The sequence below is a fragment of the Perca fluviatilis genome, chromosome 9, assembly GCF_010015445.1.
Source record: "Perca fluviatilis chromosome 9, GENO_Pfluv_1.0, whole genome shotgun sequence".
Classification (NCBI taxonomy): domain Eukaryota; kingdom Metazoa; phylum Chordata; class Actinopteri; order Perciformes; family Percidae; genus Perca; species Perca fluviatilis.
This window is the reverse complement of record NC_053120.1, coordinates 28,204,943-28,218,865: the sequence shown is the minus strand read 5'-3', so window position 1 is coordinate 28,218,865 and position 13,923 is coordinate 28,204,943. Positions and strand designations below refer to the sequence as shown.

Here is a 13,923-nt window from a genome sequence, read left to right as displayed (position 1 = left end):
TATTGAACATAAACATTAAACTGAATACAAAAGCACCACTAAAAAAAAGATAACTTACATTTTGTGTCTTTCACGATATGTCGCAGCCTTTTGCGATGTGTGCCTATATTGCGGCAGTTGATATCGCGATAACGATAAAAAAATTAAAAAAAACTATGTATTGTGCAGCCCTAGTAAGAACTGTGACCGTTGTAGTGGGCTAACTTCCGGTTGTGCATAGATCTTAACCCAAGAAAACCTCCATTGAGACTCGCTGCACAACAACCTATCCTAACTTACCTATTGGAGGTAAATGCCTAACCTTCCACCAACCATCTCGCAAATATCAGATTACCATCTAGACACAACCCAAACCTCTGCATAAACGTCTGTATAAAACCGACTTGCGTCAAGTCGCGGACTCACAGAGGTGACGTTTTGCAAAAACCAGCAGTGGAGTAGCTAGTACGAAGCGTGGAGAGGTGTCTTTTGTGCATTATGTCCGTCGCCTTGCTGCTAGAGAGGAATTGACCTTTTTCACAGCAGACATTTTGACTTGTCATAGTAGGAAAAGCACAGCGGAGATTGATAACCTGTGTGTGTCCCAGTAAGCTATTTCAGTGAGTCAGCATGCACAATACCAGGGCCTCTCCTAAGTGGAATGCAGCCATCATTTAAGTCTGACTGTAGCTAGGTTTCTTTATACACTTATTGACTTGCTCTTATTTTACCTTGAATTTGACTGTGAGCAACTGCAACTAAATAATTTCCCTGAGGGGATCAATAAAGTATTCTGATTCATACATACAAGGTTTTCCGATTAGGAAATGACTTTAATAAAGATGATAGAAATCATAGCATCTCTTAAAGCTGAATATCTAATCTTCAATGATTACAAGGAGAAAACAAACAGATATTATAAATACCCCCCACAGCCTGTACCATGTAGCTCGATTACATGCTAGTAAGAAACATCATTCTGATCATTTCATCTCAGACCTATGTTGTATAAAAATCACCAGGTAAAATGAGTAGATGGTCATTTCCACCTATAGATCATCTATCAGTACATATAAAAATAAGTCTCATAAGCAAAATAAATACATGCACCTGAAGACTGCTTCATCCAGTCAGTGTGACAAGGATTTCGTCCTTCATCTTATGCTATGTTCAAGTGCTCTTCAAAACAAATATTAACCAAGTATGACATCAACATATAAAGCAGAGAAAGCTTGGAGCTGAAAAGTAAACGATACGCTTCATCTGGCTAGTTCATTCATTCATTCTGGAGACGACAGCCTCTTTCATGAACACATGCACATTTGTTATTGCACAATCGTGACATCACAGTTTCTCTCCGCAAATGTTAAGAGACAAAAGGAGTTTGGTCTTTGGATTGTCCCTCTATCTCTTCCTCTCCCCTTCATTGTCTAAACTCCATTCTTCACCAGCTCATGGACTCCGTTCCCGTCGATCATCAGGGTTGGATGAAACTCTCGTCCCTTCACCAGCTCTTCGAGACCCTTAACGTAGTAAAGGACACCATCAGGACATTCATCAGGACATTGTTAACGGGTGGATTACAGATTATTTCAGGTCGACAACAGGAGCAGAGGAACATCTGGAGTCGTCGTTTGAATACAGTAGGCCCCGCCTCCTTACCTCTCCCCCGTAGGACACCAGTGGAGAGATCTCACATTTGATTGGCAGGTCTGTTCCGTCCTTCAGGCTGCGTTGGAAAAGGAACGAATTCAGGGAGGATCAGAAGGAGAAAAAAAAAAAAAAGAAGAAAAAAAAGAAGAAGAAAGAAACAGAATGAGCGATTGTCTCATAAAAAGACACAGGGACTGTAGTTGAGAGAAGCAGCTGTCCATCCTTGACACAGCTGTTCTGCGGATTGTGATTAGAGTTCAAAAAGGCAGAGAATTAGAGCGTCATCATTCCCAAACATGACCAGTGATTAGCCCTCTGACCCGTAACAGACTTCCTCTAGAAGAAAACAGATGAATGGCAGGTAATGTGGTTGTAGATCCTCCCTAGTGCTTCTGAAAGAAGACTTGCCACCACATTCCCATCACTCAACTTGTTTATTTCTAGGTAATCATTACAGACAACAATCACTAATCACACATCAGGTGTTTTCTCAGCAGCTGCCCACACAGCCGTATCATTAGAAAGATGGAGAAGTTGAATGATTGAGGGGGAAAAGCACACCCTTTAAGAGCCCGAATAACATTCACGGATGCCATGAATGTTATTGAAGCACATGCTCATTTCTCATTATGTCTTGAGAGGAAGAAAAAAAAAAAAAAAAGCAGGTGGATTTAAACTCAACGGCTGATGCGCAAGCAATGAACGGCTCGGCTTGTCGGAACTATTACACACAAATCAACAGGTTCCTCATCTATTGCAGAGTTGTCACTTTATGCCAGAAAGTGTGACCGGTGCCCATTACCCAGCATGCAATACAATATGAATATTAGTAGCAACCATCTGAGGGGGAAAATGATCTGTCAGCAGGTCATTACGACTGTAGGTCATCTGACCAGGACGCTAAGAGCACTGCGTTTTCAGGCGTCTAAACTGATCCTCGCTGTCATTTCCTTCATCACAACTGACTGTAAAGAGGCAGAATAATGGCTGCCGACTGGCATGCCTACGCTCACATTGCCCTTTTCAGTGGTAATGAAGGAAAGGGGATCAGAAGTAATGTTATACAGTGTTAACACGTCCGCGGCGAGCAGGAAAGAAAGCCAAAACCCCATCACCATGCACTCGGTACTGCAGGGGGATAATAATTACTTTCTGTTGCCATCATCTTTGACACTGCCTGCTGCTCCGTCTCTGGAAACATTGCACAGGACACACAGGAGCAAGACCAAGCATGAGAGAAGGGGAAGTGAGAGTGTGATGCTAAAAGAATATTATGTCTATAACACAAACAAACAAAAAAGCCAATGCATATAGTTTGTACACAAAGTGTAGGGGAGGTGGGATAACCACAAAGAACCCCTTTCTGTGTTCATGCCAAACATGATGTGTGTGTGTGTTCTGTGTCTTGTGAGGTGACATGACATGCATGATGCTGTGTGTTAGCAGGCTGGCTGTGGTCACCTGGGTATGGCAGGCACATGTCTGCCGTTCTCATCGATAAAGTGGGCCCCAGCGTTGAGCACCCAGCGGTGATGGAGGGACATGAGGGCGTGTCTGGCTGTGGTGGGCGTGTCCTTTGCGTCCTGACTGTCTGCGTTTTTCAGCGGGGAGAACTCGTCCTCCCGCAGAACCTCGTACACAACAAATGTCCTGTTGGACACACACAGCAGCACATCAGCACACAGGCAAACACAGCGAAGGGTGGACAATGGTACCTAGTCTTGGTACGACAAGCTATTACACAATACCCAGCATTCAGAAATGGAAAACTGGACACTGCATTACAAGATGGCACCCCATTCATTCCTATAAAAGTTTTTCTGAATTTGGTCCTGCATTTTTGGTCCTGCATCATTTTACAGTCATTCGTGACACTTTGAAAACAGTGTCCTTTTATTTACAGCCTTTTTTGTAATAGGAAAAAAAAAAAAAAAAAGTCTTATTGGGCCAGTGTGCTTCATGTGATCCTACAATATCGAGTGTGTCTACTACGCCAAAATCACCTCACAGACCAGCGCTGTTGCTGGGGGCTTAATCCAAAATAATCAGATAATGGGGCCAAGCGCCTGAGTCAAAAATGATGCATTACATAGTAGAAGCAAATGGAATTATCATTATCGACATTATCAACACTTGGCAGATGAACAGCAACCGTACATAATATATGGAACATGTGGCCACACAGCAGACTATTAGATCGGCCAAACAGTACTGAGAAAGAACAGAAAAAAAGTGGGACTTTTTAAAAATCCGGTTGCAAAGTGAGTCAGCCCATCTGGATTCTGCTAATGCTGCCAGTCTGCCAATCCGGGCACAACTGTAATCCACCTCCTCAGCAACACAGAAAACCATTTCTCCTCCTTTTTACTTTGAAGACAACGAATAAACCTCGAAGGAAGCTGGAAATGTCTGCAGTGTTTTTCCATCAGTCATTACAGGAATCCTTTCATTAGATGTATAGTTCTATTAGTAGTGACGTGACTCAAAGCTGATGTCATGCAACACTGGAGGAGGTGAAATGAGTGAACAGCTCATAAACCTCCATCCTACTGCAGAGAGCTTGGCAGCATAAGATATTCATTGTATTCTGAGTACTTCAAGGCCTTTTAGTTTGAGGTGAGAGGCTGTCTGCTGGTGCGGTCACACACTCTGTGCCCTCTATGGAAGAAAAGAAAAAAAAAAAAAAAAACACACTGTAACTCACTTGGCGAACTGGAAGATGTCAAAGACAAACTTTTCCATTTTAATCCCATTTGGTTTGTCTGGTTTGATTAGTTGACCCTCCGCATTCACATATGGGATCTTCTTCTGGGCCACGTGGTGCTGCAGATTTGGCTCGTATTTCCTGATGTATAAAACGGAGAAAAGAAGCTGGTTCATTGCAGCACATTTATTTTATAGTGGTGTGGAGCTGCTGTTCTTGCTACAAGAAACCAAAGAAAGCCAAAAGAAGAGTGTGTATGTTCACGGTGCATTAGTCTTACTGTACTATGTCTCTGAGGAAGGAAAAGCGGAAGAAGTGATTGGCCACGTTTCCTGCGTTGAACATCAGTCGGCCGTCAGCGCTGCGCTTCTCAGCTGTTGCCAGGGTGATCTCGCTGTACTCCACCACCTGATAACGCCCATCCACCTTGCAGACCACACCCACGGCCTCCGTCGGATTGGTTTTCTCCACCACCTGGAAACGATGACACAAGAAGACTTTTTTTGGCAAATTGCTAACCTGAAAACTGTAAAACACATTCGATCCACATGTCAGTCAATTTAATGGTGCAATATGCTGGAGATTAGCAGATAAAGCGCTACCAAGCATGTATTTTATACATAACAAAATGAGACAAAAAACATTCCCTGATGTTCCCCCTTTCATCACATCTTCTGTAACAGTGGCAGAGATGATGAAAACAAAATAGCGGTTGCTCATATGATGCTCATTTTCAGGTTCATAATTGTATTTAGAGGTTGTACCAGAATAGGTTTATGTGGTTTAATTTTCAAAAAACAACCATATTTTTGTTGTACTGCACATTGCTGCAGCTCCTCTTTTCACCCAGTGTGTTGAGCTCTCTGTTGTAGCTACAGAGTGAGACATCTCACTTCTATCCCATCTTTGTTGGGAGTCGCACATGCGCAGTACCGATGTAAGGAGTATGAGGGCGTGCCACGCTAGCAGCTAGGCGAGCATTATAACGTGTTACAAAGTGACGCACGTTCGTCACGGAAGTAAAGGCTGGACTACAATAGAGCTGTTTGGAGCAGTTTGTGAACAGTGTTTTCTGTTGGAGATGGTAAGTTCCTTTGGGGTGGACTTTGGGCTTTTTCACCTTGTAAACCTATTATGTGCACAAAAAAGATAAATAACACAATAAAGGAAAGGGAAAAGGCATAATATGAACACTTTAAGCAAAACACCAAACAGCCACAGATGGTTGACATAGTTTCAAACTGGCATAACTGCTGACAAATAACAAATTCACTAAAATGGGACTTGTGAAATTGCTCTTTAAAATAATGTAGAGCAGAGGTAGGAGTAAAAAAAATAAACCTACAGTTTAGGTACGTTTCACATATAACTAAGACTTACAGATCAGACTCTTAAGTGTATTCCACTTCATACAGCCATTTAAAGTCTGCACTGAATGAAAAAAAAACCCTCTCCCCATCTGCTTCTTCCTAATGACAGAGTGGAGACCTGATGAGGGTTGGTGAACGGGGTGGAGTGAGGGGTAGGGGCGGTGGTGGTGAAGCCACATCAACTGTAGTGGAGCTTAGTAATTTATGATGGGAGGGTGGGACTCTGCTCTGATCTGATCCTTCCATCTCCCTCCACCGCATAACTCATAATGTCAAACAGGAGCGGAGCTCTGGAAGCTACACATACACATAGTATAAAAAGAAGAAGAAAAAAATGATTTCACTGTGGCACTGCTAAAAAGTGCCTAGACACAGTGAGTCTCAGTAAGGTAACAAGAACAACATCTAACAAACATTATTTAACACAAAAACACAAAACTCATTTATATGTGATTTTGAAGAAGTGGAAGCAAAACTGTGATCGAATGAACTGAGAAGGCAAGAAAACGTGTATTTGATGAATTTGCTATGGCATGAAATTTTTTTTTCTAAATCTAATTAGGGAGGACCTGGCAGCAATGGTTAGTCACAAATGTATGAATAACTCTAAGATCACATCCTATTGCAGGAGGTCTTGGACCTCCTCACCACCATTACTCGACAATTTAAGTATCAGTCACCGAAATTTGGATCGCACATCGGTGGCAACAGGAGTCCCAACTGATGTCAACGAGCAATCAATGCAATCCACCAGCCAACAGGTCACTTCCAGCTTCACTCAGCACAAACTGTTTTTGCAATGTTGACTGCATTTTCCCTCCATTTTCTCTGAATTGTTGATGGGCCAAGTTCCCTCACACTCAGGGCCTTGTCACTGATACTGTAGATCAGGAAACAATGTCGCATTTCACCTCCCAGCCGCTACTTTTCACCTAACAGCAGAGAGCTTCAGTAGGACAGCATAATGCCATGCCCTCCCAGATCTCAACCACTCAGTACAGATAAGAATACAAAAGACGTATAACCAGTACAATACCATCAGTAAATATCTACGGTCAAACCGTTTCGATGTTGTCGTTCACTGTCTGGCTCCCTGAGCTTTTAGTTGTCCTTTAGGAATCCGACAAGGTATACAGTGTCACAATACTTCTGATTATCATGTCTTTTACATATATATACGGTTTATATTTTATTATTGTCTCATCTCTTCTGTTTGCTTTTTTTCCAATTGTGCCCTAGGAACAACAGATGTACATTTGTATACATTAGCTATCTATATAATGTGTGTTTTTTTGAGCGGACAAGTCACTGTAACAGCATCTTCTTCCTAAACGCATGTCAAACTGATGGACCTGTTCTGTGAGCACATCCAACTATTTATTCCATGTACTGATACAGATATGTGGGCTGTGCTAATGCTTATTACTAGCCAAACAATAATAAAAGGATTATGAAACAAAAGAAGAAAAAAAAAATAGTTATAATGAATCATGAATATGGTTTATCCACTAGTGGGAAAAAAAAAAGAGTTTGCAGTTAAACTGTTGTACCCTATACAGCTTTCTCCCCTTCACAAAATGAAAATACACTCGGTCCAAAGAAACCGTTTCGGAAAAAGTGGCGTCTCCACATCACGCTCATGTTATCTGAGACGATTCCGGGTTTAACCCTCAAATTTCCTAGAAAGCTGTAATGGATTTAATGCTCAAGAAGACTTCAGGATGAGACAAAGTGGCCTATATCGCCACTCAGTGGTGAGTTGTGGAAGGTGCAGCGGTCTACAAACTGATGGTTAAACAACTGTGACAGCAAACTGACCACACCTTTTAGTACAACACACTCGACATCCGTCACCCTTTAGGATCTCTTGGAATTTAAAAAATAAAAAAGGCTGACTGATCGGACCGGATCACATTTAGCCCTTATGGCTTGACGAATGGCTGACATGGTTTGTTCTCTTGTAGCAAGCTTGCTGACTTATTACACACCTAAATATTTGCACTTAACTAATATGGACGTTTCTTCACCCTATTCATTAGGTTATAATGTATGCATGCATCCTGAACAATGTTATCATTACTTCCTGGTCTGATAAAAGGTGGGTTTACTGAGCTTATCAGTGTTGCAGGTGCACAATAGTGAGGGATCATTGTATCAATCAACTTTATGACAGGAATATATAAGCTTCAAGGCCCAGTGTGTAACGTGTTTAGTTGTTCATTATCAAAATCTGTGTTGCCCGTTCACAAACGTTTTTATGAATATTTACCACCACCACCATCAATTCCAAGTATTCCTTTTGGCTTAAAATTTTACATTTGCATTCGTATGAACTGGGGTAGACGTTCCATATTCATGCGCTATCTTGAAATACGTTAGCCTGTAAGGGACATACAGGACATACTGCTCTGCCTTTTGCGTTTTCGTTGTCACATGATAAACTCACAGGATGCTGCTAATGCTGCTAATGGGTATCGTAGCTTCCCGGCCCCGGCAAGTTTGAAGAAGGAAACATGGAGGACCACACGTATTCAAAATCAAAATTTCAGGAACAGGAGTCTTCTTCTTCGCCCAGAAAAAGAAAAAAGAGAAAGATTGAAAAGAGCAAGAGACCGGCTTTTTGAAGCGTGAAGGCCACCGTAGTTGTAATACGTACTTTGAACTGCGTGGCGCGAGAGAGTTGATTGCAATATATGATCTCAACGCTAGACGGGAGAAATTCCTACACATTGGACCTTTAACCTGCTGCTGCGTCAACCTTTGTTAATTTTTTCTTCTCTTAAAATGTAGCATCGGATATAAGAGGCATGCATTGTAATGCTGGGTAGAACAAAATTAAAGACCATTAATATCCTATAAAAGAAAATGTAAAAGGTGACATCATGATTCAGGTGTTGTGATCAAGACGGCTTATTGTTTAAAAGTAACAACATTAAGAGCTTTAAAAAAGGCAGACTACAATCTGTGATGATGATGATGATGATGATGATGATACCTAGTTATATTAGCATATATATTATATTATCAATAGCATATTAAGACATATTTGAAATGTGCTTAGAAAGTGCTGCAGAGACCCTGAAGCATAAAAAAAAAAAAAAAACAGGAATCGACAGAAAGAGCAGGAGGTGTGACCAACCTTAGCTCCACAGTCCGCTCCCTTCTTCACACAGAAACCAATAAAAGAGGGGTCTGCCACTTTGACCAGGATGTTATCCACACAATACACATGGACATTTTCAATCCCCCTCCGCTCCATGTCATCCATGATGCCCTGGTTCCCCAGAGCTCTATAAAGACCCCCGTTCCCATCTGAAATACAGACACAGAGAACTCGTTTAAAAACACACAAATTCCGCAAAACAACACTGTGAATGGAGCCAAAAGTCACAAATCCCGAGTGGGCTTACCAGGGGCCATGGAGACCTTTCCTTTGTTCTCCAGGATGATCTTGCCTTGGTAGTCCATGGCTGGTAGCATGCCCTGCTGGAAGAAGATGATGTTGTTCTTGTCCAAGCCAAAATAGTCATGTCGTGAGAAGTAGTCCTTGGTGGACTCCATTGTCCTTCCGCTGGTCATGATGTACCTGAAGGCAACACAGAAGGAGCTTAGTGCTGATTCATGCATTATTTGTTTTCCTCTCCATTTTAAATCATTTATACAACAAGTGTGAAACCGGTAGCTGAGGGAAGAGGGGACACATGCTTAGAAGTAAAGACAAATTATCTTTTTAAATCTTTTAAAAAGCTGTAGAAATTTTCTTCAGTGCCTGTTCATAAAAACGACACAACAAAGCTGACGTCTCCCAAAACCAGAGACATATAGAGTTTAAGTATATGGCGGACAATCAAACTGTAACAACTTCCTTACAGAATCAGAACTGCTGAGGATTATTTAATTATGCCATTTCTGACATAATCTTCAGTGACTGTTAATCCCCCACCTACAGTGTCATGTAGACTTTGTGCACTCCACCGCTTATATCCATCTTTAAAAATGTCAAACTATCCTTTGATCTGCTCCACAGGGAACTAATCTGTTTCCAGTAATACAGCTTCCTTGACTTGTTTCCCTTTGAGGCAATGATTTGACCCAGTTAATCATGAAGCAAACACAACTAGAACAAATGGTTGTAGTTCTCATTGCGAATAGAGACAACATTTGGTGGCTTAGATCCTTTTTTTTCCTTCTTCAAATAAAACAGCAATTCAGCTGACAGACACACTAACTAATATGTCTTAGTCGTCTCTTTTCTAAACAACCTCCCAAAGCCAAACATTATATCTTACCAGGGAATACAGCACTTGTTTTTGTGCTTCTGCTCAGCCAGCTGTTGTAGCTTCAATATGCGCTCGCCCTGGATCTGAAAGAGGGTTTTGTGAGACGGCAGTCCCACATCGTACATGCCTTTAGGGTAAGAGACCCCCAGTCTGGTTCCCTGGCCCCCAGCCAGCAGCAGGACCGCCACATTACTCTGAGAGATGCAGTGTAGACCTGAAGGAGAACACAGCAGAACAGTTCCTCATGAATAGTAACAAGAATATTTGTCCTGTAAAGTGCATTCAAGATGGTGAAACACATGTAGGCGTACATGTTGATACACAATCTCGATACACCAGCCAATTTCGAATCTCTAATAATGGCCATAGTGCATTCTTATTGCCTTTGTAAGGCAGCTTATAGAAATAATAATAAACTTAACCAAAACAACGCTGAAAAATGTACTAATAAAATGTATTAAACCATCCCAACATTTTATGACTAGTCCTACAGGACTTTGCTGACATAATATACACGCCCTAAACTGTAATCTAATAACTCTCTACAAGTCTTTGATCGCTTTATTATGGTTCAATGGTTTATAATGGTTATAGTTTAACTTACATAAACTGCTGCTACGTGCCTTCATATGCGGAACGTTTTGTTCTTACAAGTGCCAAAAGACAAGGTTTACTGTATACCAGCCGACTGGGCGGGCCTGCTAGACTTTGACTACTCTACCAAATGCACATACACCCACGCACGCACGCACGCCCGACTGGTCCAGACAGAGCAGAGTGACCTCATAAATGAGGGTCAAACAGCAACTCTATTTACGTCAGACACAAATCAAGACCAGATGTTCTCTGCTGCCCGCCTCCACTGTCATCATCCCCCAGCGGGAAAAAAACTCAACAGACTCGCTAAATGGTCAGACCCCCAGTGCAAGGGAGATTGCGCAAAGCCTAATGAACAACGAAAGCTAACTCACTCATATTTCAAATCTACGCAGGAGACTGCAACTGGGAGTAGTTTGTAAGTTTATACAACCACACAGCGAGCAAAAGGGGACTTTCTGATGCTACACAATGTGGACTTCTTGATAAGCTATAAAGGTTTTATTAAACACTGAAATGAAAACACCCACTTCACCATCTCAACGTCAAAGCATCTGGTTTACCATGTGATGTTTTAATCCCCTTCAGTTTGACACCAGGAAATATTTCCTCTCCCTCACCTGTGGTGCACTGCTTTGGAAAGTGGCTTAACAACAAGACTAATTGCTAAGTGTCAGTCTCTCTGGAGGGTTATTGTTCCTGTAGTAACTACTAGGCAAAGTCGTACAAGTCTAATATGTTCACTCCTACTATATGACATTGTAATAAATAAATAGCATGTACACACATCAGATACAGGTGTAAACATTTGAGGGTTAAGGCAGAAGCTCCATGAATACAAGTTGTGGGGGCAGAAACCGTTTTGATGAAGCTTACCTGCTACCTCCCAGTCTTTAAGACTCTCCCTGTCCCTAGTCACACTCCCAAGCACCTCCCGGGGCACCGGCTCCATGCGGCTGTCCATCTTTTCCTGTTTGCTGCTGGACGTCTCCATGGCCTTCTTGAAAAACCCGTTGATCTCCTGAAAGTCCATCCCCTGCAGGTCAAGGGTCAACTCGGCCTGCTCCTCAGGGCTCAGCTCTTTCCAAAACCGCAGGAGGTGAGACTGGCCGGCTTCGGCCAACCTCTTGGTGAGTCCGCTGGCGTTAGGGTCCATGATGAACAGTGCTTTTGATTAACTCTGCCACACTGAAACGCATATAAAGAAAAATGGGATGAATGCTTAGTTTTGAGCAGGACGATACCGAGGTCATGTAATAGACTTTACATTCTACAATACAAATTTTTTTTATTAAATCTGATTGTGTTTAGGCCAAAAAAAATTAAAAATACACAATTTTACTCATAATGAAAGAAATATGGTAATCCACGCAGAGTTACATACCTGGCACCTGACAATAATGTAGGAGAGACTTAACATTTTGTTTGGTTGATGGCCAGCAAAAACTTTTTTTAGGTGTGTGGAGTTCTCCTGGGAACTCATGACCGCAGTATTTCTACAATCCTTCTGGCTGGTAAAACTAGCACAACCAGTGACAACGCAACACTCTGCATGACACTATAGCGAAACTATAAATAAAGCCTTGATAATGGAACTACTGGAATGTTTAATTACCCTCTTTGTTTGAACCTACACAACCACGATGAGCAGCTTGCTGGACAAGGAAATAATCACATCACTACTGGAAGGGAACTTTCAGCATTTGAATGGAATGCTGAAGGATACAGCAACATACGTCAAAACATTTGCTACTCAAGAGTATTCATAACAACGTTACTTTCAAACTTTGTTTCCAGGAGGCTGTGTCAAGTCTTTTTAAGGGAAAACTTAAAGCTTCCGATTCACAGTGTGTAGACCACATTAGACATGTCAAATCTGGACTAACTTATTCTAGAGAGGCTAAAGATTCTTAGAAACACAGTTTCAGATTTGTGAAAGTTTTATTCTATTTGTGAAAATGCAATAAAGTGAGATTTTACTGTTTTTTTTTTTTTTACATGTAGACCAGGTCCAGATGCAAAACCACTTTAATGTGGTTTACATGTGAAAAAGAACAGGGAAATCCCCCTTTATTGCATTTTCACAACTAGAATTAAGCTTTCACAAATCAAAAATTGTGTTTTTAAGAATCTTTAGCCTCTCTAGGATAATTTAGTCCAGATTTGACAAGTCTAGTTGTAGTGGTTTTGGATCTGCACCTGATCTAATGTGGTCTACACGCTGTGAATCAGAAGCTTTAAGTTTCCCTAAATGTCCCCTTACCTGCCGAATCGGAAGTTGCGAATCGAATGCCAACTTCAGCGTCGTTAAGTTGAGGCTATTCTTACCAAAACACAAGCAAGTGTGCCTCTTCACTCGTAGCAGAGGACATTTAGTATAAACATGGTTTAATGAAATAGGTTGCGGTTACTATGCTGTGCGCTTCACAATGCGTGTGTTGCTATGCAAACTAGATTAATCAATTAATATGAGCCGCTGTCTTCAGCAGGAGCAGCACGCGAGTGACAGCGGTACCAGAGCCGAGCAGATACTAGCAGGCAGCTAACAGGCTAACGTTAACTGTGGCGCTAACAGTAAGCATAGCTCGATGAAAACATAAAAGACAATATGACTGAAATATTAAACTCTTACCTCTCACAAGTGCTCCTCTTGGGTTTAAGACCATTAATGCCAATCGTTATGTGGTTTCTTGTATTCGTAAGGTCGCCTCCCACCCGGACAACACCTCCTGCTACGTCAAGTTGACGTGGCACAAGCGCCGGTGACGTGTGCGTGCGGCCAGCAGCAGTGCTGCCTTCATGTGATCCTCGTAAATTTACCAAGGAATTCTGGAAAGATTTGCTGCTTGTCAGAGAAGCTAAATGTCAATATACAGAGATGGAAAGTAACTTAGTACATTCACTCAAGAACTGTATGCTATCAAGTCTGCATTGAATTTAAAGTTATATTGCAGTGCCTCACTCTGACCACTATTCGGCAGTGAACGCTCGGGATTTTTTGTTTTGCTTTAAATTAGGGACTAACGATTATTTTCATAGTCGATTATTTTCTCTATTATTCGATTAGTTGTTTGGTCTATAAAATGTCAGAAAATGTGGTAATATACATAAATTGGGCGTGTGTAACGTGGGTGTCTAGTTGGCCAGCATGACAACGCATTATTTAATGGCTTATTCATAATGGTACAGACAGTAGCATGTGGGCTATGAGGGACCATGCAATGCAAGCCATGCATTCTCGGCCAAGTTGCACTCTCATATACCTGTATTTTAATTTTAAAATAGATTTATTTTCATAAACATGTATACATGGTTCTTTGTCTGATTGCCCTGTATAATT

The 13,923-nt window shown here is 41.6% G+C and overlaps 2 protein-coding genes across 5 annotated transcripts in view; both read right to left on the bottom strand.

Moving 5' to 3' along the window:
• The window catches only part of ddr2a (discoidin domain receptor tyrosine kinase 2a), a 34,929-nt gene extending 34,265 nt beyond the window's left edge, over positions 1–664 (bottom strand). Inside the window, exon 1 of the mRNA XM_039810324.1 lies at positions 59–664. The gene's annotated coding sequence lies outside the window, so the exon portion shown is untranslated. The remainder of the gene's footprint in view (positions 1–58) is intronic.
• A 120-nt stretch (positions 665–784) lies between these two features.
• Positions 785–13,374, bottom strand: uap1 (UDP-N-acetylglucosamine pyrophosphorylase 1). 4 transcript variants are annotated; one of them, XM_039810327.1, is made up of 11 exons: positions 13,216–13,373; positions 11,460–11,771; positions 9,996–10,200; positions 9,117–9,292; positions 8,846–9,018; positions 4,617–4,810; positions 4,337–4,477; positions 3,094–3,282; positions 2,782–2,823; positions 1,642–1,708; positions 785–1,502 (listed from the first exon to the last, which is right to left on the bottom strand). In XM_039810327.1, exons 2-11 carry the CDS (start codon positions 11,737–11,739, stop codon positions 1,410–1,412), a joined length of 1,560 nt encoding a protein of 519 aa, XP_039666261.1. In that variant the 5' UTR covers positions 11,740–11,771; positions 13,216–13,373; the 3' UTR covers positions 785–1,409. The 4 variants fall into 4 exon arrangements, with proteins under 4 accessions (XP_039666261.1, XP_039666262.1, XP_039666263.1 ...); XM_039810328.1 differs by lacking the exon at positions 13,216–13,373 and adding an exon at positions 12,847–12,969; XM_039810329.1 differs by lacking the exon at positions 2,782–2,823 and having other exon boundaries at positions 13,216–13,368.
• Between the last annotated feature and the right edge of the window lie 549 nt (positions 13,375–13,923).

Coding starts and splice junctions, on each gene's coding strand:
- uap1 (XM_039810327.1), bottom strand. CDS start 11,739: ATGGACCCTAACGCCAGCGGACTCACCAAGAGGTTGGCCGAAGCCGGC. Junction 9,019..9,116: donor AAAGGTCTCCATGGCCCCTG/GTAAGCCCACTC, acceptor TCTGTATTTCAG/ATGGGAACGGGGGTCTTTAT. Junction 3,283..4,336: donor GACATCTTCCAGTTCGCCAA/GTGAGTTACAGT, acceptor TGTGTCCAACAG/GACATTTGTTGTGTACGAGG.